Source organism: Mustela nigripes, chromosome 14 (assembly GCF_022355385.1).
Source record: "Mustela nigripes isolate SB6536 chromosome 14, MUSNIG.SB6536, whole genome shotgun sequence".
NCBI lineage: Eukaryota > Metazoa > Chordata > Mammalia > Carnivora > Mustelidae > Mustela > Mustela nigripes.
The window spans coordinates 3,712,325-3,738,091 of NC_081570.1; the positions used below are offsets into that span (position 1 = coordinate 3,712,325).

Here is a 25,767-nt window from a genome sequence, read left to right on the forward strand (position 1 = left end):
TTTATTTATTTGACAGAGAGAGACCACAAGTAGGCAGAGAGGCAGACGGGGGTGGGGGGAAGCAGGCTCCCTGGTGAGCAGAGAGCCCGATGCGGGGCTCAATCCCAGCACCCTGGGATCATGACCTGAGCCAGAGGCAGAGACTCAACCCACTGAGCCACCCAAGCACCCCCACACCTACATTTTAAAAGGATCCCTCTCTTCCTTGCTGTTGAGTGAAGGAAAGGCTTTAAGGAGCAGGAGGGGGCGCAGGGAGATCCTCAGGGAAGTGACCCGCGCGGGGAGGTTTGGATCCTGGATTTTCAGGAAGGTGAGGCCAACAGGACAGAGGCACGGTCAGAGGCAGCCTGTGGGGTTCACCTGGACGGGCGGCCTTGCTGTTGGTTGAAGTAGGGAAGACTAGGAAAAGTAGTTTGGGGGTGCAGAAGTCAGGTGTCTGGCCCTGGAATCTGTATTTTGGGCCTTCTAGATGGTTCTAGAGCATTCTGGAGCTTGAGGCGCAGAGATAAACCCCAGAGGGTGTTCCTCTCTGCCCCAGACCTTCTAGAACACGGAAGCAGCATAGTCCACCTCTGCTTCTGCAAGAAGCACGATGTGGTGAGGCAGGACAGGCTGACGGGGGCCAGAAGATTGTCCCCCAGGCTCCCCCGCAGGTCAGGCCTGTCCTGTTGGTGGGTTCTGATTAGCCCTCGTCCTCGCACACAGGTCCTTCCGAAACTGTCGTCTTCCATTATCCACGAGATTGATAGTATTTTGGGCAATAAACCCTACAGCAAAAAAGACTACCGATCCTAAGAAGCCCCCGGCCGCTTGCCTGGACACTTTCGTTCCCCTCCTAGTCTCTCTTGTTCGCTCGCTTAAGCTGTTTTGAAGCCAAGTCCAGGGTGTGGTTTGCCTCAAAAAGAAAACATCACGGCGAGATGTCCTTGGGGAAAAGATCTCAAAAGTTGCTGCAAGACACCATTCGCTGCTTCGCAGACCGAATTCAGATCCGTACGGGGAGAATGCACTGATGGGGCGGGGTGCTGGAGCGCTCCGGCCCGAGCCCGCCTGCAGCCTCTGCTCACCCCCCAGGAAGAAATCACCGCCGCTGCTCCCAGCTTCAGCCCTTCCCAGAGACACCTCTAGTCCAGGCCAGGCCGAGACCCGGCTGGGTCCTGGGGGCAGCAGGACTGGCCTCTCCTCTCCTGAGAGCCCCCAGCTGGTGCCAGGGGTGGGAAAGGGGAAAGCAGGTCTGGCTCTTCCCGCAGCCCCTCCGCTGGAGCACCGGACGTAAGGCGGGGCCTCCCCTGTGGGTGTCTCCCTCACCTCCCTCTTGTTAAGGGCTCCCGGCGTTTGACGATAGGCCTGACCCCAGATTCCTTCTGCAGCCTCTTGAGCACCACGACCTGCCCCCCACAGGTCTCTCAGGGGCTTTCCGAGCTGTCCCTTGACCCCCAGCCCCCCCACTTGCTGACAGGGGCCGAGATCCAGGGGGACCCACTATCAAGTGGGGCCCACGGGAATTTCGGGCGTCTAACGGAGCTCATGGCTCTGCCAGCTTCCTCCGCCCACAGGCCATGAACCCTGTGCCCAGAGCAGCCCTGAGCACTGGGGAGGGGCACGACCAGCATGCTCCAGCCCAGGTCCCTCCAGGCCCACAGCTGCCCTCCTGGCCAGGTTCTCTGTCCCACTGCCCCTCAGTCCTGGCCGCAGAAGGCCCTGAGGTCGCGGGTACATAGCTGGACTGTGGCTGCCAACCACATTCAAAGGGGCGCACCTTCGCTCTACCTGGGGGTGGGCTTCGGGTCTGCACAGAGACCACACTCGGGCCCGTTCATGGAGGGCAGGTCCCTGGGGGGTCCTGTGCAACATGCCCCGGAGCTGGGGGACCTAAACGTCTAGCAGGAGCTTGCACAGTGTAGAAGACCCCAGGATTCTCTCCCCTGAGCTGTGCCTTCCTCAAGGCCTCCGATCCGGTTGGGGTGAGGCACCCTGTGGGAGGGGGCTAAGTCTGGGTGCCCCCAACCTCCACACACCCCCCTGTGAAGAGGTCAGGACCGCTGGAGTCAGTGGTTCCCTGCTGCGCAACCCCCACCGCCCCAGCTTAGAACAGACCCATGACAGGGAGTTGGGGAAGGACGGACAGAACTGACAGCCACAGGCTGGAAAGGTAGCGGACCGGAGGGGCCGGCGGCCAGGAGCCCCAGTGCCCACAGACCCAAGCTATGGGCCTCTGCTGGCTATGTGGGGGGCTGGGGCTAGGATCCCACGCCGCCATAGGAAGCCCGTGTGCCTCCAGTCTGGGTGGCTCCCCACCCTGCCACACCCTCACCCACCCAGGCCTGCTTCGCCCTTAGACGGGCCGCTGTCGGAGGAGTTCCTCCCTGCCATTCCCAGGGGGCCTGCTGGCCCGTCCTGGCTGGGCTGAGGCCTCGAAATGCCACAGGCGCAAGCAGGGAGCCGGGGAGGGACACAACTTCCATTCCTGACATTTGTGCTGACCCTGGAGTCTAGAACCCTCCCCCCTCCTCCGGGACCAGGCCCCTGGGGGTTCACCTCCACCAGATCTACAGGCTGCACACTGTGGGTGTGAGGAGGGAGCGAGCCTGACCCCGCAGGGCCCCCCCAGCTCCGGTCTGTGGCCAGAGGGACCAGGTCGCCCACCCCTCATTGGGGGAGTGGTTGGGCCCCTTCACATGGCTGCCCGCAGCCTGCCCCCTGGGGATGGACGGACCATGGTTGCAGTGGGGCCCGAGGGAGGGGCCACCGCCCCCCCTCACCGGAGCCACACCTGGGAAGGCCACATGTCTGCCAGAGGGTGGCCTTCAGGGTTTAGCAGGGCTAAGGCTGAAATGCCCATTGCCAGGACCCAAGCAGCTTCCTGGCCCCGGGGGCGCAGTCCACAACCCCGTTCTGAGGGGTCCTCTCTTTTCCATGGTCACTGGCCGGGAGGACAGGGCTCTGCTTCCTGGGAGAGGGTCCCCGACTTAGAAGGGGGCTGGGGTGGGGGAGGGGTCGGGGGGTCCCAAGGGCAGCTAGATTCTGGAGACAGGAGGCCAGGCAGAGGCAGGCCCTGGAGTGGCCCAGGCCCTACCGGGAGGGGCAGCCCCTCAGGAGCCCCAGCTGACCCCCAACCAGCCTCTGGCCCCCCCCGTGGGGCAGACCCCCGGGGAGGGCCCCACACAGGACAGGACAGAGGCCCAGGCTGAGGGCAGGGCTGGGCTCAGTCCCCCTTGCTGACGCGCGGGAGCCCCCACTGTTTCTCATCCCAAACCCCCGAACCCCGCAGAACCCCGAGGTCCCGAGGAATGACAGGGGCGGACTCCGTCTCTGTCCTCTTCCCCTCGTGTAAATAATGCGCTTTTCTCCTCTCCCCTTTTTTTTTAATGACCGCGGCTCCTCGGCCAACCGCGCTCCCAGCTGTAGGCGGAGACCGCCTCCCGCCTCCCGCTTCCAGACACAGCTGAGATCCAGCCACTGTATTTATGGAATGACAAATAAAACCCCAGCCTGTCGGGGGTCTGCGGCGTTCTGCTCCTCTCGTTTCCTGGGGCCCGGCTGTGGGCAGCGGGGAGGCGGGGGGAGCGCTTGGGGTGGGGGGGTGCTGCCGCCTGCAGGGCCCAGTATCCTGACCCTGGGGCAAAGGGTCCAGTTGGGGAAAGGGCCCCAGGGGAGAGGCTGAGACTGGGGACTCTGAGGCCACCCATAGCCTCACAGGGGTGCCCCCCCCCCACCCACCACACACACATTCTCTGTTGCTGGGAGGCGGCCGTGCTCTCCAGGTGCGGGGAGATCAGGAGCCGGGGGGCCCACAGGGCCCACTGGGGGCTCAGGGTTTCTCGGGTACCGTGTTGTGTTTGCATCTGGGGGGTCCGGGCAGGAAAGACAGGCACCACCCCCTCTTGGGGCTCCCCTTTCCCAGCAAGCCCCTCAACCTCATGAGGCCATGTCTTCTCAGGCGGGACACGGCTTCGGGTGACCTCCCCCACCCGCCGCAGGCCTCCTCCATCCCAGATGAGTGCGAATCTAGGAAAACACTTGGGTTGAATCCTTTCCCAAAGGATTTATTAAAACACAGAAAACCAAGACACACACACAGAGTACAAAGTAAAGGGGGTTGTGTCGGCCGCTGTCCTCCCTGTCCGGCCGCCCACGTGTCCTGCCAAGGACCGGACGGGCTGCCACTCTCAGGGCTCAGCTTCCAGCTCCAGCCCCTTGGCCGGGACCCTCCCAGCTGGGACCCTCCCAACTCACCCCAAAACCCCTGGTCCCTTTGCTGGCCTGGGGCTATACCCAGGGCCAGGGGTCTGGCCCCCTTCGCTGGCCCAGATGCCATCCGAGGGGGGCGGACTTGCTCCTTCATCCCCCCACGCTCCCAATGCACAGGGGGTTAGGACCGTTCCCTCATTTCCAGCACACGGGAGCCAAGGGGGGCTGGGGCTCCCATCTCCATGTCAGGGGTTCGGGACATACACACACACCCAACGGGCCCTTTCTGGGTTAGCTCACCTAAAAAAATACTTTTGTTTAAAAAAAATCTGAAAACTAAGAGAAAAAACCCAAAACACAACGCCAATGACTTTGGGCTGATGCACCACGACCTGTAAACTTGCAGAAATATAAAATGGGGCAGGAGCCAGCTTCCTCGCCAGAGACCACGGTGGGTACAGGACAGTGACAGGCGCAGCGGGGCGGGGGGTGGGGGGACCAGAGTTCAAGGCCAGGCCAAGACCTCAGCCCCCCACCCCCTGACAGAGCCCTGCCCTTCCCAGTTCTGGAGGCACTCCTACCCTGAGCCCACCCCCTACATGACCGTCTCGTGCCCTGGGACCCAACACGGGAGCAAGAGCTATGGTGTCACTGCAGCACGACGTGGCCAACCAGTGTAGACCGGAGAGGGCCCAGAAGACCCCAGAAAGGGACCTCCGAAGAGCAGGAGGAGGCACCTGCACCAGCTGCGGGTGTCAGCAGGACCTCGGTCGCAACCTGCAGAAAGAGGAGCAGCCCCCGAAGGTGGCTTGCAGGGAGGGTCCCTGCCCGGGGAACACACTTCCAGTGCAGGCGCGTGCGAGAGCGGGGCCTTCCGGTCCAGCCCGAGCTCCCCTTGTCACCTGTGAGCGCAGCAGGCGATGCTTTCCGAAACCATGGCCCAAAGCCTACTCAGCACTGGTTTAAATAATAGGGTAGCTGGAAACTAAAACGCGGGCTGCCGCTGGAGGAGTCTGCTTGTGCTCGAAGCCCCTCCTTGGTGCCAGCAGCAAAAACCAAACCAGAGAGGCCGAAGACCAAGGACGCCCCGCTCCCCCTGCCACCACTCGCGACAGGAGGTAACTGATAAACTAACAAGAAAACAGTCTGAGATCCATTTTCCTCTCCCAAACCAGCCGACCGGAAACCCACTCCCCAAAACCCCCAAGCCTCCCTCTGGGGCCTCCGGGTGCCGATCCTGGAGAGCCGAGCCCTCCCCAGACCTGGCCGTCGCAGACACCCAGTAGAGCAGGGGAAGGCCTGGCATGGAAGCAAAGACGGGGGACAGAGGGAGGCTGACAGCGGGGGGACCACTGGCCCTTGGGGCAAGGCAGTGGAGAGGGGGGCCTCCTGGCCGGACACTCAAGACCCAGTCACTGTGGCCGGGGGAGGCCAGCACTGTCCCCAGTGAGGCCAGCTGCCCAGCTACCCAGAGGTCTGGGAGGGGAGTGTCTCAGGGCTCTGGGTTGGGAGAGGGCTCGTGCGGTCACCTTGCCTGTGGCCTGAGCGAGAAGCCTGTGCAGGGAGGCACCGCAGGAACCCCAAGGGACTGGGGCAGGCTTGCCCCAGAAGGCGGGGCCAGCACTGCGGCACACACGACCTGGAAAACACCCCTAGCCCCGGACACCATCCTCAGGACTCTGCCCACGGAGCTGGGGCCGACTCAGCCTTAGAGGTTATGAGACTGAAGCGGGGGGACACCAAGATGAAAAGGCTTTGGGGTCCAGCCATCAAGGGGTTTGGAGAGAGCCATTTACAGAGGACACCCGGGACCCCAGAGGGCTGGCTAATTGCCCAAGAGGCCCTCAGACAAGCCCCCCGAATCTTGGCCCCTCCTGGATTTCTGTAGCCAGGAACCCCTACTCCCAGAAAGCTTGGAAGGGAAAACCCTTCCAGTCTGAGGCAGGCAGAGGAGACATCGGACACAGGCCCAGGGCCTGGCCCACAGCTCCCCCCCAGCAGGGGCCCTCGTGGGAGACCACCAGCTGAGTGCAGGAAGGGGGCCTGTAGAGGTTCCCCAGAGAAGACGAGGCAGGAGGGCTGGATAGCCATCAGGCATTCCCCGGCCTCCAAGCTCGGCTGTCCCCAGGCCCTCTGACAACACTGCTGTGACCAGATCAGGGCCTCCTCCAGGAAGAGGACAGGGCTAAGTCCGGGCCCCAAGGCATGGCCCAGTTTCCTGGCATCTGTGGCCGTGAGACTGAACAGGGAGTGTGTAACTAGAGCGGGGGTGTGGCGGGCCTCCCAGGACACAGGGCAGGACCAGGTTTCCCGGGCCCCTTCCAACAGAGGGCAAGCCCCTTCCCGCAGAGTCTGAGACTAAGGCTCTCGCAGCCCCTGCGGGACCTGTGCAGGATCCTCCCCTCCCTCCCAGCAGCACAGGCCGCGTGGGACCTGCCATGCAGCACAGCAGGCGACACAGGCCCTATGACCTGCTAACAAGTCCAGGGCCTGCAAGACGTGCTGGGCCAGGGACAGACACTGCTGATGGGCTGTCCTCCCCTACCCAGATAGCACATACCTGAGGGCCTCTGGCCCCGGCAAGAAGTGGGGAGAAAACACCCCTAGCCCCGGACACCATCTGAGATCTCTACCCGGGGGCTGGGCAGCCACTCCCCAGTCCTGACCCATCCAACACTGGGGAGCCCCAAGGGGTGGGGGGGACAGGGCAGAACATGGGCAGTCAGGCCGCAGAGACGGGATGGGGTGGGTGGGGGCACCCGGAGGGCTCCCCAGGTGGGCTGGGTCCACGGGGCGGCAGCCGGGTTTCCAGGCTCTTCCCTTGCGATCTGGAGCCCGCCGGCAGAGAGACGTGAGGGCTGCAGGCAGGCCCCTCCAGTACGTCCGTCACTCAACGCTTACATCAAGACAGACTCGTTCAAGTCTTCAACAGGAAAGTGCAAAAGATGTACAAGTAAATGAAATCTCCTCTAAGAAGTTTTCCAGCAAAGGTGGCCCAGGGGCACGTCCCGCTGTGGGGTGGGTGTGATGTTGGGTGGGACGCGGACACGGTGGCGAGGCGGCACTTCCGGGCTCCAGCCCAGCCGGGCTGGGCCTCGTCCCCCGTGTGATGGCATGACTCGATATCCCTTTCTGTCCCAAGGTGGCATGGCTCCTAAAAAGGCAGCAGCTGTTCTCTCCTGGGGGGGTCGGGCAGGTGGCCCGGCAGGCGTGGCTGTAAGAGGCCCATGACGGTCACCCCACCGAGCAGCCTGGTCCTCGTCGGGAGACCCCACCACCTGTCCCCGCCAACTCCCGTCACAGGGCGCTCCCAACCCAAGACCTCCCTGCCACACTTTAAGGGCCAGAGAGACCGAGGAAGAGAGCCTTCTGAAGGGGCCATCAGCCTCGAAACCCCCCGCACCCACACCCCCAAGCAGCCATGCCTACGAGGATGCACAGGGCTCGGGGGGCTGGGGGAAGAGGCCCGAGTATTCTCGGGTGTGAGCTCCCCTCTCCTTACCCCCTCCAACCCCCAGCCACCCCCCTTGCCTGGGCAGGGAGCTTGTGTCCTAGGGTGCCTGCCCCCCCGCCAGGAAGCGGAGGCCGACCCGTGCAGACCGGGTTTGGGGCCGGCTCACTGCGGTGGACACAAGTGTGCACGGACACGCGGGAACATGCCTGTCGGCCTCAGGGCTGACCCTGTCCCGGCCTGACTCGCCAACCCCAGGAGAGGGACAAGGGACCACGGGCGTGCAGGTGCAAGCTTACCTCAGCTGGAAATGAGCACTGCGACAGGGGGACAGCGCGGGGACAGCTAGATATCTGTGAGAGAGACAGAGAAGCTCGGCTTGCCTGGGGTGGCGGTGGGCAGGCCGGGCCCCCAAGGGGCACCCCTGCACGTGCTGCCCAGAAGCGGCGGGCACCTACCGGTCACATAGGGCCCCAGGGGCATCTGGTTGTAGTTGACAATCCCTCCCGGTCCGGGGCCCCGGAAGTTGGGCCCAAAGTTGTTGTTGTACATCTGGGAGTTGCCGAAAGCGCCCTGGAGGCAAGGACCCAGGTTTAAAGGTCATTGTCCTGCACCCCCTCCCCTCCAAGCCCCAGCCCTGGGACACCCAGGGCTGGTGGGACAAGGGACCAGGCCCGGGCGTGCGGGCCAAGCCTGACCTGCTGGATGGTGGGGTCGCCGGCCCGGTTGGTCAGGCGGCTCAGGATGCTGCGCTCCGACATCTGGAGGCGGGCGGCCACGGGGGGGATTCGGGACAGCATGGAGGGCAGGCGCGTCACGTCGGCCTTCATGTCGCTCAGCAGCTCCTCCAGCTGGTTCAGGACTGCAGGAGGGAAGGGGGGAATGCGGGGGCGCTGCTGACCGCCGGCAGGCTGGCGCTCGCCCACAGGGATCACACTCCACAGGCCCCGGGCACGGAGGGCGCGTCTCACCTGGCCCGCCAGGCCCACAAAGCGGAGACGGGCCTCCAGGGCGAGCAGCAGGTTTCCCCGGGGGCCCAAGGGCTGCGGATGGGAGAGCCAGAAACCGGGCTTCCGCTGGGCCCTCTGCCAGCCCCCCAGCTCCTAGGGAGGCCCGCGGCCCCGGCCCAGCGCTGCCTCAGGAAACGTGTCCCAGACACAGCAGGGTCCAGCAAGCCCAGGGCTCTCATGGAGCTTGGCCTTGGCTCCCCCCGCCCCTCCAACCAGCCTGGGAGCTTCCCGGAGATCCGCCAAGGAGCCAAGGGTCTGAACCCCGGGAGGTCTGCAGCAATTTCTCTGCCCCCGGGTGTCAACATCCCCATCTCTCAAACGGGCTCACGAACCTTACCGCTCAAGGGTATTACGAGCGTTACAGAGATGCCGTGTTTAAAGCCTGTCGTCAGGGCTTGATAAGCAAGAGTGGGTGAGTGGAGCAGACGTCTGTGTTACCTACCCCCAGCCCAGGGCCTACAGGAGGCCGACTTTGAGAACAAGTCCAGAGGAGGCGGGGCCCAACGTCCCCGGGGCTGGATGATGGACTGGCCCACCCTGGAGGAGGCCATACCCTCCCTCGGGCCTGGCTCCCGGCCCATCGAGGGCTGCGTCGGGGGCCCAGGACCCACGGGACAGGAGGAAGGCAGGCGGGCCGGCCTTTGGGAAGCAGGCTCGCTCACCCTTGTGCAGGACGGCGTTGGCTGGCTTGTTCCCGGCAAGGGACTCCTTGGACAGGTGCTGGTGGCTCTCGGCAAGGCACTCCACCTCGGCCAGGCGGGCGTTGAGGGCCATGGCAGGGTGGTTGGGGTCCTGGGTCATGTTAAGGTATGCAGCCCTCCGGAGCTGCTCCTCGATGACCAAAGCCTGCTCCAGCAGCTGGGGGATGGGGCAGGAGGGACTGAGCGCCGCCCCGCCCCTCCTCCCCCAGCACCCACCCACCCGCAGGCCCCAGATCAGGCAGCTAGGGAGGAGGAGGACGCTTCCACCCATCTGCTCTGCCTTTTCTGCTCTTAGCTCCCCCCTTAGAGCTCTCACCAGTCTGGGTTCTCGGCCCCTTCACCCAGGGCAGGGACACTCACCCAAGGGGACCTGGCCCAGATCAAGGACCCAACACACTGTTTGTTGATTGACTCCATGACTGACCATGGTGGACAGCCCGGCCCACATCCAGATACGTGAGGAGGGGGCTGCTGGTCAGTCACCGCGTGCCCCGCACCCCCATCCCGTGTAATCTGCCTTCTTGCAGCAGTACCTCACCTGCGGGCTCTGGCCTAGGGGACTGACCTTGAACCTGCGGGCCAGAAACTTGTTCTTCATCTCCAAGTAGTTGCCCTTGTGGATCTCGGACTTGAAGGGCTCATTGAGGATCATGTATCTCGGGTCATTCTGGATGTCCTGCCAGCGGGCATAGCCGTGCCTGAGTGGGGCACCGTCAAGGGCAAACCCGGCTGTGGTGGGAGGCGGGAGGGGGAGGGGCAACCAGCCTGGGTTCAGCAACCCGGCTTCGTGCTTTCGGACCAGATTAACCTCGAGGCAAGGTGAGCGAGGGGATGATGAAGGCATGACGGCGGACAAGGGCAGGTGCCCTTAGGGGCCCAGGCGGCACCCAGGCCTTGGGGACCAAACCCTTCGTCCTAACAACCCGGAGGGCGGAAACTTCAAGTCCCAACACCTGTGGCCGCACCTGTGGCCGCACCCTCATTTAGAAATGGGGTCTTTGTAGATGTAGTCAAGTTAAGAAGGGGCCATCCTGGACGAGAGCAGGCACGAACCCAGGGACTCCTGTCCTTCTAAGGAGAGGGAATGTGGACCCAGACACACAGACACACAGACACCCGGGAAGAAGGCCACGTGACCACGGAGGCCGAGACTGCAATGGCAGCTGCCCGGAGACCCAGGGACTGACAGCCACCACCAGAAGCTGGCAGGAGGCAAGGAAGGGTCCTCCCGAGGGCCGGCAAGGGAACAAGGACACACAATAAAAAAAAGCTGAGCGGCTTTCTGTGCGAAGCTGTGTGGCCCTCCCCGTGCCCCTGGGAGGTCTGTGCTCACACGTCACCTCTGACCACCTACTAGAATATGCGGCCGCGGCCCCCAGCACTCCGTTCGCTCCTCGCCGGCTCCCATCCTGTTGAACGCCACACTCCGCACACTAACCACACTCTCCGAATGTCCCCAGGAGGATGTGAGCCCCGGGCAGACAGGGACTGGGGGTGCTACTCAGGGTTGTGTCCTCCCTGTCTGGCGGTAGGAGGCCAGCAATCAAGACTGAATGGATGAGTACAAGCCCCCCCAAACGGCAATGCCCCCCACTTCAGACGTCCTGGCTGGGAGAAGGTGAGGTGTGTACCAGGCAGGAATTAGGCAGGTTTGTGGTGGACTCAAGGGGACAGGCTGTGACTTTTTAGCTGTGTGTCCCTGGGCAAGTCACGTGGCCTCTCTGAGCATCATTTCCTCCCCTGTGTAATGGGAATCACTTTGGTGTCCCTCGAAGGCTGCTGTGTGGACAGAGCGGGCACTGGGCAGGAGGGGACGGGCCCCTGCCAAGGTCACCACCACCATCGCCATCACCACCAGGATCATCCTCAGCACCTGGCTCCTGACTCCTCACCCCACACATCCCATGCCCCTCCCTGAGGTCCACAGAGGAACAGGCCGGAGTCCTGCCTGGCCGGCCTTGGCCAAGGATACGTCACGATGCCCGCCAGCAGCCAGTAGTCATGGCGCCGGTGCCAGATGTCGTAGATTTTCCCCGAGGACACGGCGGCACGTTCCTCATTCTGCCACAGTGTGTGCAACTCTGGGAAGCCAGCCGAGGGGAGCAGAATGAGGTGCGCCCGGTCCCTCAGAGAGGCAGGTAGGGAAGTCTCTTCCTCACCCCCCCCCCACCTCCCACCCCTAGAAGTGCAGCAATCCCAGGAAAGGTTATATAATGCACTTTTATCAGCCACTCACAGTTTAGTATAAAATAGCCATCTGCCCAGACTCCCAGGACCCGCATAGTTAGGAAGCCCGTGACAGCCACCACCCCAGCCCTCTGCCCACCACCTCAGCCCAATACCTGTGAAGCCCCCGTCTGCGATGTTGAACATGAACTTGAACTTCCCATTCTTGTCATCCTTCTTCCCCTCCTCATCTTCCTCTTTGTCACCATTTTGCTGTGTTTCAAGGGGCTCCTTCTCCTCCACTTTGGTGTCCTCTACGGGAGGTCAGACCCATACTCACTCACCCATCCGAAAAGTGCTGCCCAGGGGGGGTCTCTGCCAAGGACTGGGGACTGGGGACCCAAAGGCAAGTGGGAGCCATGTCTCCTCGTCCCCAAGGGGCTCACTGTCGAGAGGGACAGACAAACAGACAGACAAACCAGCAGCCGCTCTCTCTGCCCTGAGCTGGGAGGATGGGCTCCAGGCCCAGGTGCTGCTACCCCACTCAATCAGGACACCCTGGGAACACAGGGCAGAGCGCTGTGAAAAGTGTACATGAGGTTCGTGGCCAGCAGTGCTGTCCTGGGGGATCTGATCTGAGGATGAGGATTCCAGAACATTCCAGGATCTACAGGTACACAAAGTCTCTGACTGAGCCCCAGATGCTCCAGGCCCAGCTCTGTGACCAGCTCTCCTTTCTCCCAGTGGTGGCTGGGGCCGCAGGAGGGGTTAGGAGAGGGGTGGCATCTCCCCCTGGCCGAGGGCTGAGGAGCCCAGGCTCCCACCCACCAGTTCCAGTTGGTTCAGGGCTGGGAGGGGGTTAACAGATGGATGGTGGTGCCCACGGAAGCTGCAGGAGGCCCATCGGGGTCCAGATGATGCCCTCAAGAGCCCAAGGGACATAGGGCAGAGCACACACAAGAGCCCCAAACATTAAAAAAAAAAAAAAAAGAGCCCCAAACCTGGCTTGAAATCATTGCCATCCCCTCTGCTGTGAATCAAGCTCAGCTCCAGCTTGTCCAGAATTTTCTCCTTCTCGGGAAGCACTTCTTCTGCAAGATAAAGGGTGTTGGCAAAGTAGGGAGAGGCCCAGGACAGACAATGGGACCCTGGGCCAGTGGCTTTCCAACTTCCCACGGAGCCACACACGGACTCCGACCTACCACTTCACCGAGGAGTCCGAGAGGGGCCGTCAAGGAAGGGTCCTCGGGGAAGGCAGGGATGGGGGCACGGGCCCCCGACACCCTTCAGCTGGGTCCTCGGGGAAGGCAGGGATGGGGGCACGGGCCCCCGACACCCTTCAGCTGGCCCCTTCCCTCTCACCGCCCCCCAGCAGCACCCACTCCCAAACTCTTCAAGGCACAGTCTCGAAATCCTCCCTGCCACGGTGATCAACAGAGGAGTCGTGGGCTGACACCACGGCAGGACCTCACTAACACGAACCCTCTATGAACACCCAGAAATGTCAGGTGAAACCGATCCCCTTGGAAGAAGACACAGCGAGCTCACAAGGAGAAAAGGAACTTGTCAGTGCCATAAAGGGAAGGGGTGAGTGGATGCCAGGAAGAGGCCTGGGGGGCCTGGGGCTGCATCTCAACACCCAGACAGGGAGGATGAGACTGCAAAGCCCCAAAAACCAGAGACCAGAATCCAACACCCTCCAGCCACTGTGCACTCAGCCAAAGAGAGGAAGTTGCATCCAATGCCTCACGGCCGAGCTGCCATGACCGTGACCGTGACCGCGGAATCTCAACCACCCAGCAGGGAGGGTGCAGCCAGACCACCAGGGAGACTGCGTGCCTCAGGGCTTCTGGAAATAGAGCAGGGACATTCCTGCTACTCAGGTGACACGGGGTTCCCATGGATAAAACAACCCCCGACAGAGAGGCAGCCAAGCAAAATTCAGAAACCATTTATCTATGCACCAGAGAGAGAGAAACAAGAAGATGAGAATCCATGGTAAGTCAAGTCACACAAATAAGACACACAAAGAAAGGCAAAACTAGAAAAAGCCAGCTAAAACTTCTAGAAATAAAATACACAATCATTAACATTTTAAACATTTTCACTGCCAAAACCAAAGATGTCCTCCAAGACTTCTAGGCCCCGGAGCACAAGTGGAGCATGGTATGGGGCACAGGTGACTTTCCAAGAGGGAGATTATCTGGGGCGGCCTGACCTCATCACACCAGCCTTCAAAAAAGCAGGGTTTTCTCCAACCAGTCACAGAAAAGAACATCAGAGAGATTCAGAGTATGAGAGGGGTTTGGCCACAATGGCTGCCTTGAAGCATGAAGACCAAGTGGGAAAGGAATGTGGGCCTCTTCCAAGGGCTAAGAACCACCCCCATCTGACAGCCAGCAAGGAAATGGGGCCTCGAGCCCCCACCCAAGGGAGCTGACGTCGGCCAACAGGAATGGGCTTAGAAGCAGATTTTTCCCCTTGAGCTGCCAGAGAACTCAGCCCAACCAACGCCTTGAGGTCAGTCTTTCAAGACCCTCAGCCGAGAACCCAGCCGCACCAAGCCAGGCTTCCGACCCACTGAACTCTAAGTTTGTAAATGGGTGTTGCTTTAAGAACTGAGATCGTAACCATTTGTTTTGTAGCCAGAGAAAATAACACAAATGGAAAGTATGAAGAAACAAAACAGTATAATGAAAAAAGCAGAAGCTAGATCTAAAGATGAATCAAAAAGCCTTATAGAGGAGCACCTAGGGGGGCTCAGTCAGTTAAGAGTCTGTCTTCGGCTCTGGTCATGATCTCAGGGTCCTGGGATCGAGCCCCGTGTCAGGTTCTGTGCTCAAAGGGAACTCTGCTTATCTCTCTTTCGCTCTCTGCTCCTCCCCCCTGCTCGTGCACTCACACACATGCACATGCTCTCGCTCTCAAATAAATAAAAGCTTAAAAAAAAAAAAAAAAGGCTATGCAAGAGAGACAGACAAGAAAAAAGTAAAAGATGTGAAAGATACACCTGCCACCACCTTTGGCTAACCCTGTACCTGCTTTCTTTTCTTCATCACATTCAGAGTCTGTTGCTGAACAAAGACATATTTCTGTTTATTGCTGATCGCCTGCCGGCCCCACTAAAAACAAATTCTGTGTGAAGGCTGTGGTCATTTGGGTGCACTGCTGGTGTCCCCGGGGTAGCACCCAACACACGGCAGCCTTCAATGCAGGTTTACTGGATGATTGAAGGAATGGATGAGTAGTAGGAAGGCCAGGAGAACACAAACAGGATGGGGACAAAGACAATACTCAAAGAGGAAATGACTGAGAATTTTCTCCCAACTAACGAAAGACATCATTCTTAGCTTTACAAATCGCAGTCACAAGCAAGATAGGATACGTAAGAGCAAAGATAAGTAAAAATTTCACTATAGTGAACCCACACATAACCAAACACAAACAGAAGGTCTTAAAAGTGGTCTTAGCATGTCAGGAAAGATAGGAAAGGCAAATTTCCCACAAAGGGGCAACAATTACCTCGAGAGCAGCCTTCTCGGCACAGTGGAAGCCAGAATATACACGGAATAAGCATCTGCAAAATGCTGGGGGAAGGGGCGCCTGGGTGGCTCAGTCGGTTAAGCATCAACTCTTCTGATCTTGGTGCAGTCCTTGATCTCAGGGTCATGAGTTCAAGCCTCATGTTGGGCTCCACAGTGGGTGTGGAGCCCAGTTCTTAAAAAAAAAAAAAAAGTGCCAAGGGAAAACCCTTCTCCTATTTTGTGCTTTGCTAACTATTATTCAAGAGTAAAGGGAAAAATAACACACAATGAGAGAATTCCCCACACACAGAAATTTGCTGACAGCACCACTAAAGGGTGTACTTTAGGAAGCAATGATGAACAAGGAAACAAACAAGAAACTGCTAAGAATGGTAAGATCTAAATAAGGATTAAAGATTTAGAAATAGGCACCACAACAAATTTAGGAAGTGAAAACAAGTTGAAACTAAGACACCGAGCAGCAGCACATGGAAAGGGAAGGGAGGTACCCACAGCCTTTCTCTTATTCAAGAGGGACACATGTTAAAAGCTTAAGAGTATAAAATAGGATTGACTATAAACTTTCTGAGGGAGTTGCGGGGGGAAAGGGAAATGTAAAGAAAGCCTGATCAATCCAAGAGACAGCAAGAAAGGAGGAAAAAGAAGGCAAGGGTAACATAAAGCACAAAGGAAGAGAGTAGAAATACATCCGAATACCTAGTATTACAATAAATGTAAAGAGATCAAACTTGCCAGCTAAAAGATAAAGATTTTGTACCTGGACTTAAAATAACAAATCCTGCTATACATTGTTTATAAGTAATATACCAAAAATGTAATTACACAGCTTACAAGTAAAGGAATGAGTGTCAACCATACTTCAAGAAAAAGTGTTTTAAAGTAAAGGAATGGAATAAATGCTTACAGAACATATAGCTGATATGGAACGTGTGTCTATAAGGAACTTCTATAACTCAGTAATAGAAAGACAAATAACCCAATTTTAAAACGGGCAAAGGACCTGAAGAGACATTTCTCCAACAGAGATAGACAAATGGGACATGAAAAGAAACTCAACATCTTTATGCATAAGGGAAACACTCAAAACCTTTTGAGATTCCCCTTCTCACCCAGTAGGATGACTATAATCAAAAGACAAATGCCAGAGGACCTGTGTGGTTCAGTCAGTTGAGTGTCTGACTCTTGATTTTGACTCAGGTCATGATCCCAGGGTTGTGAGATTGAGCCCTGCGTGGGGCTCCTCACTCAGCAAGGGGTCTGCTTGGGATTCTCTCTCCCTCTCCCTCTGCCACTCTCCCCACTTGTGCTCATTCTCTCTCAAAAAAATAAATCTTTTTTAAAAAGAAAGAGAGAAGCATTGTCAAAGGCACAGACAAATCAGAACCCTCATTCATTGCCGATGGGAATGCGAAATGGTACAGCCACTGGAGAAAACAATCTGGCAGTTCCTCAAGATATTAAACATAGAGTTCCCATACAATCCATAGATTTCACTCCTACGTGATACAACAGAACTGAAACCGATGTCCACACAAAAAAATGGTACATAAATGTTCACAGCAGCCAAAAATTAGAAACAACCCAAATCTCTACCAACCGATGGCTGGATAAATACAATGCAGGATATTTATACAAAGGATGAGGGGGTGAAGCTGAACCTGGAAAACATGAAGCGAAAGAAGCCAGACACAAAAGGGGATCTATTTTATGATTCCATTTAAATGAAATCTCCAGAACACACAAATCCAGAGAGACAGAAAGTAGACAAGTGATGGCTGGGGTAAAGAGGAAGAAATGGGCAATAAATGCTAATGGACATGGAGTTTCTTTTTGAAGTGATGAAACCATTCTAAAATTATTTGTGCTGATGGTTGCACAACTCAGGATCCTGGGATCCAGTCCTGTAATGGGCTCTGCGCTCAGGGGAGAGTCTGCTTGTCCCTCTGCCCCTGCCCCTCCTCCCCCTGCTGGTGCTCATGCTCTCTCTAAAATAAACAAATTAAATCTTTAAAAATAAAAAAATAAAATAAAATAAATGGGTGAACTGGATCCTGCATCATTATAGAACAATAAAGTGTGTGTGTACCTGTATTTTTTTAAGTAAAAGCACAGAAAAACATACACTAAATATAAACCCAACAAAAATAAGATCCATCCAAGCAAAATAAACAAAGCAAAAAGTATCAGGAGGAATAAAAGGGTCGTTATATAAGAGGCACACTTCCCCAGAAAAATACAAAAAACCTAAACCAATATGCACCTAACAACCCAGTCTCAACATGAGGCGCACTCTGGTCTTACAAAGAGAAAGACCCCAACCCACAGTCATAGTTATAGATGCTAAGCAGGTCTCTCAGACTTGATAGATCAAACAAAAATGAGTAAGGCTGTAAGAAACTTGAACAACATAATGATCTAAGGCGTGTATTTGGAACCTTGCATGCAGCAATTAAGAGAGTAGGCCTTCTTCTTGAGCACACGTGACCGTTTACAAAATCCGACCATTTAGGCCGGGAAGCAGGTTTCATCAACACCATGTGTCCCAACCACAGGGCAACAGAGCTAGAAATCACTAATAAAAAGACAGCCCAATAGCCCCCCGAAATCTGCACCGTAGGAAATGTTGAGATCCACTGTAGAGACCTGAGCCCCTGCCTCTTTCCTCATCCTGGGGATCCTATGGCGCTAGGACAGAGCCCGCCACCCAGCCAGGGAGAGATGGAGGGGAACACACCCTGGCCGCCTTCCTCTCGCCCAGGGCTGCCAAGGCCAGAGGCTATACTGGGCAGGGAGGGCGGGGGGTGACCGTGGGAAGCCGTACCTTTTGGCAGCTGCTCTGGGGACGGCGGGGCCTTCTCCGTCTCCTCCAGCCGCTCCTTGCCATCCGAGCCCTCATGCTTGTCCTCAACCTCCACTCTGTCCAGGGAAGCCGGCAGGGCCTGGGGAGGACAGGCTAGGGATGCAGCAGGGCCTGGAGCCTCAACAGCATGGAGGGCCGAGGACAGTCACTGGGCTGGAAACTCCCTCTCCAGGCTCCCATCTGTGTTCCCAACCTGCTCCCCAAAACCCAAAGGCCCAAACGTGGGGCCAAGAGGCCTGGGTTCCAACTACCCAAGCAAGGGCTGAGAAGGTTCCCCAGACCCAACCCCCAACCCACAGCCGGCCCCCAGGGGCCTAGATACCAGCACCTTCCATACCTGGATTTCTGGGGGCTTCTTTGGCTTCTGAACCCCCAGCTCCTTCTCGTCCATGTAGCCCAACTGGGCTTCTATTTTGTCTGAAAGGTCAAAGGACAGAGGTGAGATAGGCAGGCTTGCAGGGGGTGAAGGGCAGGAAACCAGGGTGCCAGGTGGCTCTATCTGGGCCAAGCACCTTCAGGAGAAGTTCAGGTGAGCCAGACACCCCACACTAAGCCTGCAGACATGGGGGTCCTCGGAGGACCTTGGGCCCAGTGAGGCCAAAGCCACAGGCTGACGGGACGGGGCCGCCCAGAGCAGGGCCCCCTGGGTGGGGGAGGCAGGCCTAGGAGCCGCAACAGTTGGATGTGGGAACCACTTTCTGGCTGGCTGACAAGCCACGTGCCCTCCCGCACTGAGCCACTTCTCAACACACCGCCGAGAGCCGGGGGCTCTCGTACTCAGAGCAGCCCAGGGAGGAAGGCACTACTTGTCCCACATCACGGATGAGAAAGCAGGAGCCAGAGAGGGCCAGGGAGCAAACCCAGGCCCATCTAATCCCAAGGGCACACTTGAGCCCAGAAGCAGCAGGTATGTCCTCGGAGGCAAAGGCTCCCAGGACTTCACGTGTCACCTGGGCAGCAGAAGGTCAGTGCCAAGGCCTTCAAGGTTCCTCTGAGGGAAGAAGATGCGTTGCCCAAATAAATGTATGGGTCACCCAAAAGATACTCAGACAAATAACCCACAGAGAAGACCAAATGATCTGAAAAGACCTTTCACCAAAGAAAAGACACAAGTGGCCCAGAAGCGCCTGGAAAATTCTCAACATCTTCAGCCGTCAGAGGGACACAAACCAAGACCACGGGGGGGACAGCTCTTCACATCCGCGAGGACGGCTACAAGCAAAAAGTCAGATGACAAACATCTGGTGAGGATGTGGGGGAACCGGAACCGTCCTCCGTGGCCGGGGAGAACGTGAGATGGCGCGGCCCCGATGGAAAAATCCAGCAGTTCCTCAACACGTCCCGCCCCGCGATCCACACCCGCCTTCCCAGCAACGCCCCGAGAGCTACGCAGGGAAGAGACGTGTCCTCGCTTGAACACAGACGTTCACAGCCGCGCGCCACTCGCAGTGCCCCTCTCAATACTCACACCGGCCAGAAAGTGGAAACCACCCCAAATCCATCAGCCGACAAACAAATAAACAAAACTAAGGTCCACGCATACAGCGGAGTCGTATTCGGCCACAAAGAGGAACGAAACCGTGACCCACCCTATAACGTGGACGGACCTGGGACACACAGCCAGCCGGGCACAGAAGGCACATAGGATATCGTTCCAGAACAGGCAAACCCAGAGACCCCAAGTAGATTAGTGGCTGCCCGGGGCTGCGGGGAGGGGAGGAACCAGGAGTGACTGCTAACAGTACGCGTTTTTCTCTGGGGGGTAAGAACTTTCTAGCACTGGAGGCCGTCCGACCCGCTGGGTACGCTGGGAGCTCCCGGACAGTAAAAAGTTTTTAAAGACTGTGTTGTGGTATGGGACCAGCCGTTAAAGAGAAAGTCTGAGGAGAGCAACATTTCTGCAGACAGAAGCTTGAGGGGGACAGGGAGGCGGACCGTCATGGGTTATGCGGAGGACCCAGGCTCTCCGGGGGCCCTGCCACCCGCCGTGACCCGGGTGCCCTCGCCCACTCGTGGGAGCCCAGACCTGGCAGGCCCAGTGCCGGGAGGAGGTGGGCAGGGCTGGCGGGCACGGGCGTGTTGGGGTCGGAGGAGATGACCTCGCTTGGCTTCTTGCCCTCGGGCCCTTCGGGGATCAAGTCCGGGGTGCTGTACTTCCCGTTAACGTGCTCAAACTCCTGAACCTGGGGCGGGAGGCAAGGAAGGAGAGAGCGAGGTGGTCTCAGCCCAGATCTCGGGACCTCAGGGCGGCTGGTGGGTCTGGGGTGTCCCAGGCGTGGGATGAACGCCAGCTCCCCACAAGGCTGAATCGAATGTGCTTCTTACCACAAACCGCTGCACCAGGCCCCACCCGCACCCCCATCTCCCCGTGTGTCCTCTGCCTTGCGACCTGCCATTCCCCGCCCCCCGCGCCAGCTCCCCACCCCCACTCAGACAGGCCTCCAAAGCCATCCCTCTAGCCTGACTCAGCATTCCGAGCTGGACACGTGCCCTCTGCCTGCTGAGCCTCAGGGCGTGCACGAGGGCCATGGAGTGGGGGGGCCCCGCCAGGAAAGGCCCGGGCAAGGCTTACTCACCCACCTTCTTCCTAACTAGAGACATGACCCCGATGCGGGTGAGCACGTGCTGCCTCGAGAGGCCCTCACGGGGCACGCCGTCCGCGAAGGTCTCTGCGCCGTCAGCCCCCGGCTCACACAGGTGCCGCATGAAGAGGGACACATAGGCTCTGGGGTGGGGGGGACTGGGGCTCAGGGAGTGGGGAGCCAGCAAGGTCCCTCTGAGAGGGCCGGCAGGACCCCCCCCGCCAGCAGACCCCCTGGCTGGAGCCGTCATCCATCACCTGCCTCCCCGCCTGGCCCGCTGGGTCAGGCCCCCAGGGAGGACAGAGCGGGGCCTTCCCTGGGAAGGGAGATGCTAGGATTGCGCTTGCCTGGGATCTGGTCTAGCAGAGGTGCCTGGTCACTATTTTCTACAAATGAGCCCTGCCCGGGGCCTGGTCCCCCGGCACCAGAAGCCAGACAACAGAATCCTCCAGATAAAGGATGCCCATTGCGCACTCTGACCCAGGGGAGACTGGCCACTCTGCAGTGGGCAGCTACGCCCTGGGCCGCCACTCAGCCCCTTTACCTAAATTCCTTCTCGCTCTTCCCGCGTAGGTCCCGCACCAGCCAGTGGGAGTTGAAGGCGTCCTGGGGCGGCATACCCCAGCGCATGATGGCGTTCAGAAAGGCCTTCCGCTGCCGGGCGTTGAAGCCCAGCACCTGGGGGGGGGGGGGGGGGGGGGGGGGGGGGGGGGGGGGGAATTCGGGGAGGGGGGGGAAAGGCCTCCAGAGGGGAGGAGGCAGGGAGGAGCACGGAGAAGGCGGGGCCTCCAGCGGGGACAGGACCCGGAGGGCAGAGCCCAGACCCAGGGCCACTCCTGGCCCCACCTCTACACGGCTGCGACCCTGGGCAAGACTCTGGCCCTCCTGCCTTCACCCATGCTCCACACCCCAAAGATGTAGCGGGGGTGAGCTCTTTGTACTCAGGAAGGGGAAGAGGAGCTGGGGAAGGGGCGTGCAGGGGGGGCCCACCTCGATATTGCCACCCACACGGGCAAGAAGAGGTGGCAGGGGCTTGTCCCTGTCGCTCTTCAGCTGCCTCCGGGATTGTCGCCGTCCACCTGGGAAGTAGTCCCGGCACAACACTCGATGGAGCCCCAGGTGTCCTGACCCCACTCCCTACACCCTGACTCACCCAGGGACAGCAGGAGGATCCCTCACGACAGCCCCCAAAGGATGGATGACTGTCCTGGTGCTCCCAGGGGACCCCCAGTTGACCATCAGCCTCCCGACACGGGTCTGGGTGGGCCCCAGTCCAGGGTCACTGGCCCTGAAACTCACTCTGCCCCTCCGGCCTTTCCTCAAAGTCCTCGTCCTCATCCTCGGAGCCGATGGAGTATTCAGACTGGTTATCCGAGAGCTCGTCCTGCCACTCTGTGAGGGCCGCAAGGACAGGCATAGAGTGAGCCCCCAACACCCGGAGCCCCTAACCGCAGCCCAGGAGGGAGTGACAATGCCAGCAGCCCCAGGGGAACTTCCTCGGAGCTCAATGAATCACACCTTCCCCACCCTACATACTAAGGTACCGTACCCTGATCATCCCTCCTCCACAGGTGGGGAAACTGAGGCTGGCCCAAGGTCAGAAGCCAGTGGACCACTATCCATGCAGTTCTCCCAGACAGCCAACAGCCCACACCTGCTCCAAGCCCCCTTTCCCCAAGAAGCCCCCACACTCCCTACTCTCGGTGTCCGCGGGACTCCTGCCTGCGGGGGCCACGCACCCTGGTCCTCCTGGGAGGCGTCGTTGTAGTTGACCTGCTTGCGGATGCGCTTGCCCTTGCCCAGGTTGCGGGCCAGGTCCTCCTGCTGCTGCTCATAATGGTGCCGCAGCAGCTTCTCCCAGTAGTCGGGGTCCACGTTCTCCTCCTGCTTGATGATCTCCCGCTCCACCTCCTCCTGAGACACAGGCACGGGCCCTTGACGGCAGGACCCGCAGGCACAGGGTGCCGTGGCTCCGGGGGCTCCAGGGGTGGGGGGCAGCAGTGGGCATCGCTGCCCCCACTGCTGCCCCACGGGAGCCTCGTGCTGCCTCCACCAACCTTACCCTCTGGGAACTCAAGGAGGAACCGGAAAGCCTGCCTACTCCAGGAAGCCTCCTTGATCACCCCAGCCCCAAATGGTCTTCGTCCTGCCCTGTCACAGTCGCTCGTTCATTCATTCATTCATTCATTTGCTCAGGGCATAAATATTTTCTGGCCTTGGGTGCGGCATGGGGGTACAGAATTGAATAAGCCCCACCCTTGCCCTCGGGAGGCTCCTGGTTTCCTGAACGATCATTAACCCCTAGTTCTCCCAGACAGCCTAGAGTCTGCGTTGAGGGCGGTGGGACTAGAGGACGTCGTGCAGAGGCCACTCAGGAGAGGCCAGGCGCTGGCCCTCGGGACATCAAGGTTTGCTGGGTGGAGATGGCTGGAGACTGACCCGCTGCGGGGAGGGGGCGGGGCCGCGGCGGGAGGGGCGGGGCCGCGGCGGGGGCGGGGCGGGGCGGGGCCGCGGCGGGGAGGGGAGGGGCTGCTGCGGACAGGGGCGGGGCTTACCACGCCGTCCTCCTCCCGCACCACGTACTGCGCCACCTTGAAGGAGCTCAGGTACTCGTTCATATTCTGCAGCTCCGTGTCGTCCGTGGCGTCCTGGTTCCGGTCCAGCAGCTTGGAGATGGCCGCGTCGTCGTAGTGGATCACGCTGCTGTCCTCCACGTCCTTGTTGTCGCCTGGGGCACACAGGGTGCGGAGTGAAGGGACAGAGGGGGGTGCCCAGGTCCGACCGTGGGGACCCCGCAGGGACAGACTCCCGACCCTGGCCCTTCTCAGCCCCCAGCAGAAGGCTGAGGAAGAGAGGCATGGTGCCCGGGGGGCATGACCTGACCACCCGCCGGTCCGCGGCTACCCAAGTGGGGGCCAGTGGGGGCAGGCATGAGAGCCAGACAGAACGCAGAGAGGATGGAGTGAGGTGGGGAGAACCCTTCTTCTCCAGAACAGCCACTGGAAGCGCAGGAGGCGCGGGGAGCTAGCGGCGTTCGCCCCTACCTGGCGGGGTGCTGCCGTGCTTCTTCTTGGCGCTGGCAGCCAAGGCTCCCCCTTTGGAGGACTGGACATCAGGGATGGGCGTGACAGGCCTCTGGCCCTGAGACATCATGCCTGGGGGACAGAGTCAGAGGGGCTGCAGGGCTGGGGGGCGGTGCCCGGAGAGGCCGCCCCTGGCCAGGAGGCAGGGAGCAGAGGAGAGGCCGGGGGTCCCGCGCAGGCCCTGGGAAGGGAGTGAATGTCCGCAGCAGCCCCCACCCCCTGGGCAGCAGGGACGCCCACCCTCCACGTCGTCCTTGAAGAGCTCCTCGGTGCCGAACTTGAGGATGTCGTCCAGCTCCTGCTTGGTCATGGAGCCGGACTTGGAGCCGAGGCCGGGCCGCACCACCAGGTGGGTCAGCATCATCTTCCGCTTGGCCACCTGCGTGATGCGCTCCTCCACCGAGGCCCGCGTCACAAAGCGGTAGATCATCACCTTCTTGTTCTGCCCGATGCGGTGGGCGCGGCTGAAGGCCTGGGGGGCAAGCTGCGGCTCAGGGCGCGGGGCTCGGCCCGGGGCTGGGGGTGCAGGGCCGGGCACCCCAGGGGGAGAAGGGGTGTGCACACGGGTTCACAGGGACATTCCTCATGGAATGAATGCCTGCATGGGCATTCCGCATGTGACCCCATGGAAATGTGCCCGTGTCGGGGCAGCCGTGCTGGCTTCCTGACTGTGGGTGGTCTCGGGTAGGCCTGGGTGCCTGCCCGGGTGGAGCAGGGCATGCTGTGGGTGGGCAGGGGGTGTGCAGGGGGCAATGGGGCCAGTGCGCTGGATGTGTGGAAGCCAAAGGGGCTTCCATAACGGCCGTCATGGGGAGATGGGCTGTGTGAGCCGCTGACGGGACTGCACGGCCGCCTCGGGAGGACCGCAAGGCCCAGAAGCCGCCCGGGATGTAGGACATGTCTGGGGCTCTGCGCATTAGGTATCTGCATGACATGACCCTAGTGTGCTTCTGTGGGGGGGTTGACTGTGCCTGGTGCACACGTGTGCGGGGGACATGAGCGTGTGTGTGTCCATCCCTGCCCCGGGAGGGGTGGCCATGCAACAGTGTGCGTCTCTACTCCCACAACCCCTCCCCCCCAACCCGCCCACCCTTCCTCACCAGCCCCTTCCGCCCCCTCCATCATCACGTCTCCCAGGGGCTTCCCCCACACACACTCTCTTTCCCTTGCTTCCTCCCAGATGGGCTCCCTCTGGGTCCCAGGACTCCCTCCTCCTGCCTCCTTCCGTGGCCTTGGTCGTAAGAGTGACGGGACAGACCGGGGATTACCAGGCACACAGTTCATCCTGTGTCCCTGCACACGCTGCCTGTCCTCCCTGGGCGTTTCCTCTTTGGCACAATGAGGGATCCAGAGGGGCAGGGCCAAGCTTCCGAAACTCACCCCCCAGGGTCCCCTCGCGGGGCTGGGATTCCATGAGGCTGGCCCAGGGGGAGGTGAAACCCTGAGACACAGTCAGAAGGGAGGGGTGGAGAGCCCACAGAACCAGGGGTGGCAAGGGCCTGCCTAAGGGTTGTGGTGTCAGAGCCACAGACCTGGATGTCATTGTGTGGATTCCAGTCCGAGTCGTAGATGATGACGGTGTCTGCTGTGGCCAGGTTGATGCCCAGGCCCCCGGCTCGGGTCGAGAGAAGGAAGCAGAACTGCTGTGCCCCAGGGGCTGAGGAAGAGAGGCAGGTGCCCGGTGGGGTCATAGCGAGGAGCGAAGGGACAGGCGGGCGCAGAGAGCAGGGCAGGAGGGATACAAAAAGGAAGGGAGCTGCTGGGGACTATGACCCCATCACAGACGAGAGCCCCAGCTGTGTTCAGGGAAGCTGGAGGAGGCCGGGGGCCCAGGGTGGGCACAGAGCAGCCCACTTGAGTCCCACTTAGCCCCTGGCTGTGCTCTGAGCCCTGATCCAACAGGAGGGAGCCACAGTGAGAAGAAAGTTGATTTTCAAAGCCCAGATGGGCAAAGTACAAACTTCAAATAGCCAGCAAATACGGGCAGAGGCCCTAATGAGGGTCGGCCTTGGAGAGCCCGGCCCTTCACGCCCTCCCGGCTTTGCCTAGCCCATGGGGCTGTCAGCGTGGCAGGGGACACTCAAGGTCACAGCTCCAGGGCCCCAGCCACCCTGCTGGGCAGTCCCCACTGTCGCAGGACAGCTGGTACTCAGGCGCATCTGGGCCCTTCATACGGGA

At 59.8% G+C, this 25,767-nt stretch overlaps 2 protein-coding genes across 7 annotated transcripts in view; one reads left to right on the forward strand and one right to left on the reverse strand.

The window, feature by feature from the left end:
* KCNAB2 (potassium voltage-gated channel subfamily A regulatory beta subunit 2) overlaps window positions 1-3,510 on the forward strand; it is an 82,076-nt gene extending 78,566 nt beyond the window's left edge. For all 6 annotated transcript variants that reach the window (XM_059377260.1, XM_059377262.1, XM_059377264.1 and 3 more), the window contains one exon: window positions 706-3,510. In XM_059377260.1, the coding sequence (XP_059233243.1) occupies window positions 706-795 (90 nt within the window). In that variant the 3' untranslated portion in view covers window positions 796-3,510. The remainder of the gene's footprint in view (window positions 1-705) is intronic.
* Window positions 3,511-4,045: 535 nt separating this feature from the next.
* Window positions 4,046-25,767, reverse strand: part of CHD5 (chromodomain helicase DNA binding protein 5) — a 59,393-nt gene continuing 37,671 nt past the window's right edge. Inside the window, exons 22-42 of the mRNA XM_059374472.1 lie at window positions 25,122-25,246; window positions 23,830-24,061; window positions 23,551-23,661; window positions 23,062-23,234; window positions 22,246-22,420; window positions 21,806-21,898; window positions 21,497-21,585; window positions 21,051-21,184; window positions 20,505-20,649; window positions 19,951-20,107; window positions 18,262-18,341; window positions 17,886-18,003; window positions 12,521-12,610; window positions 11,696-11,833; window positions 11,326-11,434; window positions 9,919-10,051; window positions 9,315-9,510; window positions 8,341-8,504; window positions 8,101-8,215; window positions 7,942-7,995; window positions 4,046-7,405 (exon numbers count right to left, since the gene is read on the reverse strand). Of these exons, the coding sequence (XP_059230455.1) occupies window positions 7,988-7,995; window positions 8,101-8,215; window positions 8,341-8,504; window positions 9,315-9,510; window positions 9,919-10,051; window positions 11,326-11,434; window positions 11,696-11,833; window positions 12,521-12,610; window positions 17,886-18,003; window positions 18,262-18,341; window positions 19,951-20,107; window positions 20,505-20,649; window positions 21,051-21,184; window positions 21,497-21,585; window positions 21,806-21,898; window positions 22,246-22,420; window positions 23,062-23,234; window positions 23,551-23,661; window positions 23,830-24,061; window positions 25,122-25,246 (2,585 nt within the window). The 3' untranslated portion in view covers window positions 4,046-7,405; window positions 7,942-7,987. The remainder of the gene's footprint in view (window positions 7,406-7,941; window positions 7,996-8,100; window positions 8,216-8,340; window positions 8,505-9,314; window positions 9,511-9,918; window positions 10,052-11,325; window positions 11,435-11,695; window positions 11,834-12,520; window positions 12,611-17,885; window positions 18,004-18,261; window positions 18,342-19,950; window positions 20,108-20,504; window positions 20,650-21,050; window positions 21,185-21,496; window positions 21,586-21,805; window positions 21,899-22,245; window positions 22,421-23,061; window positions 23,235-23,550; window positions 23,662-23,829; window positions 24,062-25,121; window positions 25,247-25,767) is intronic.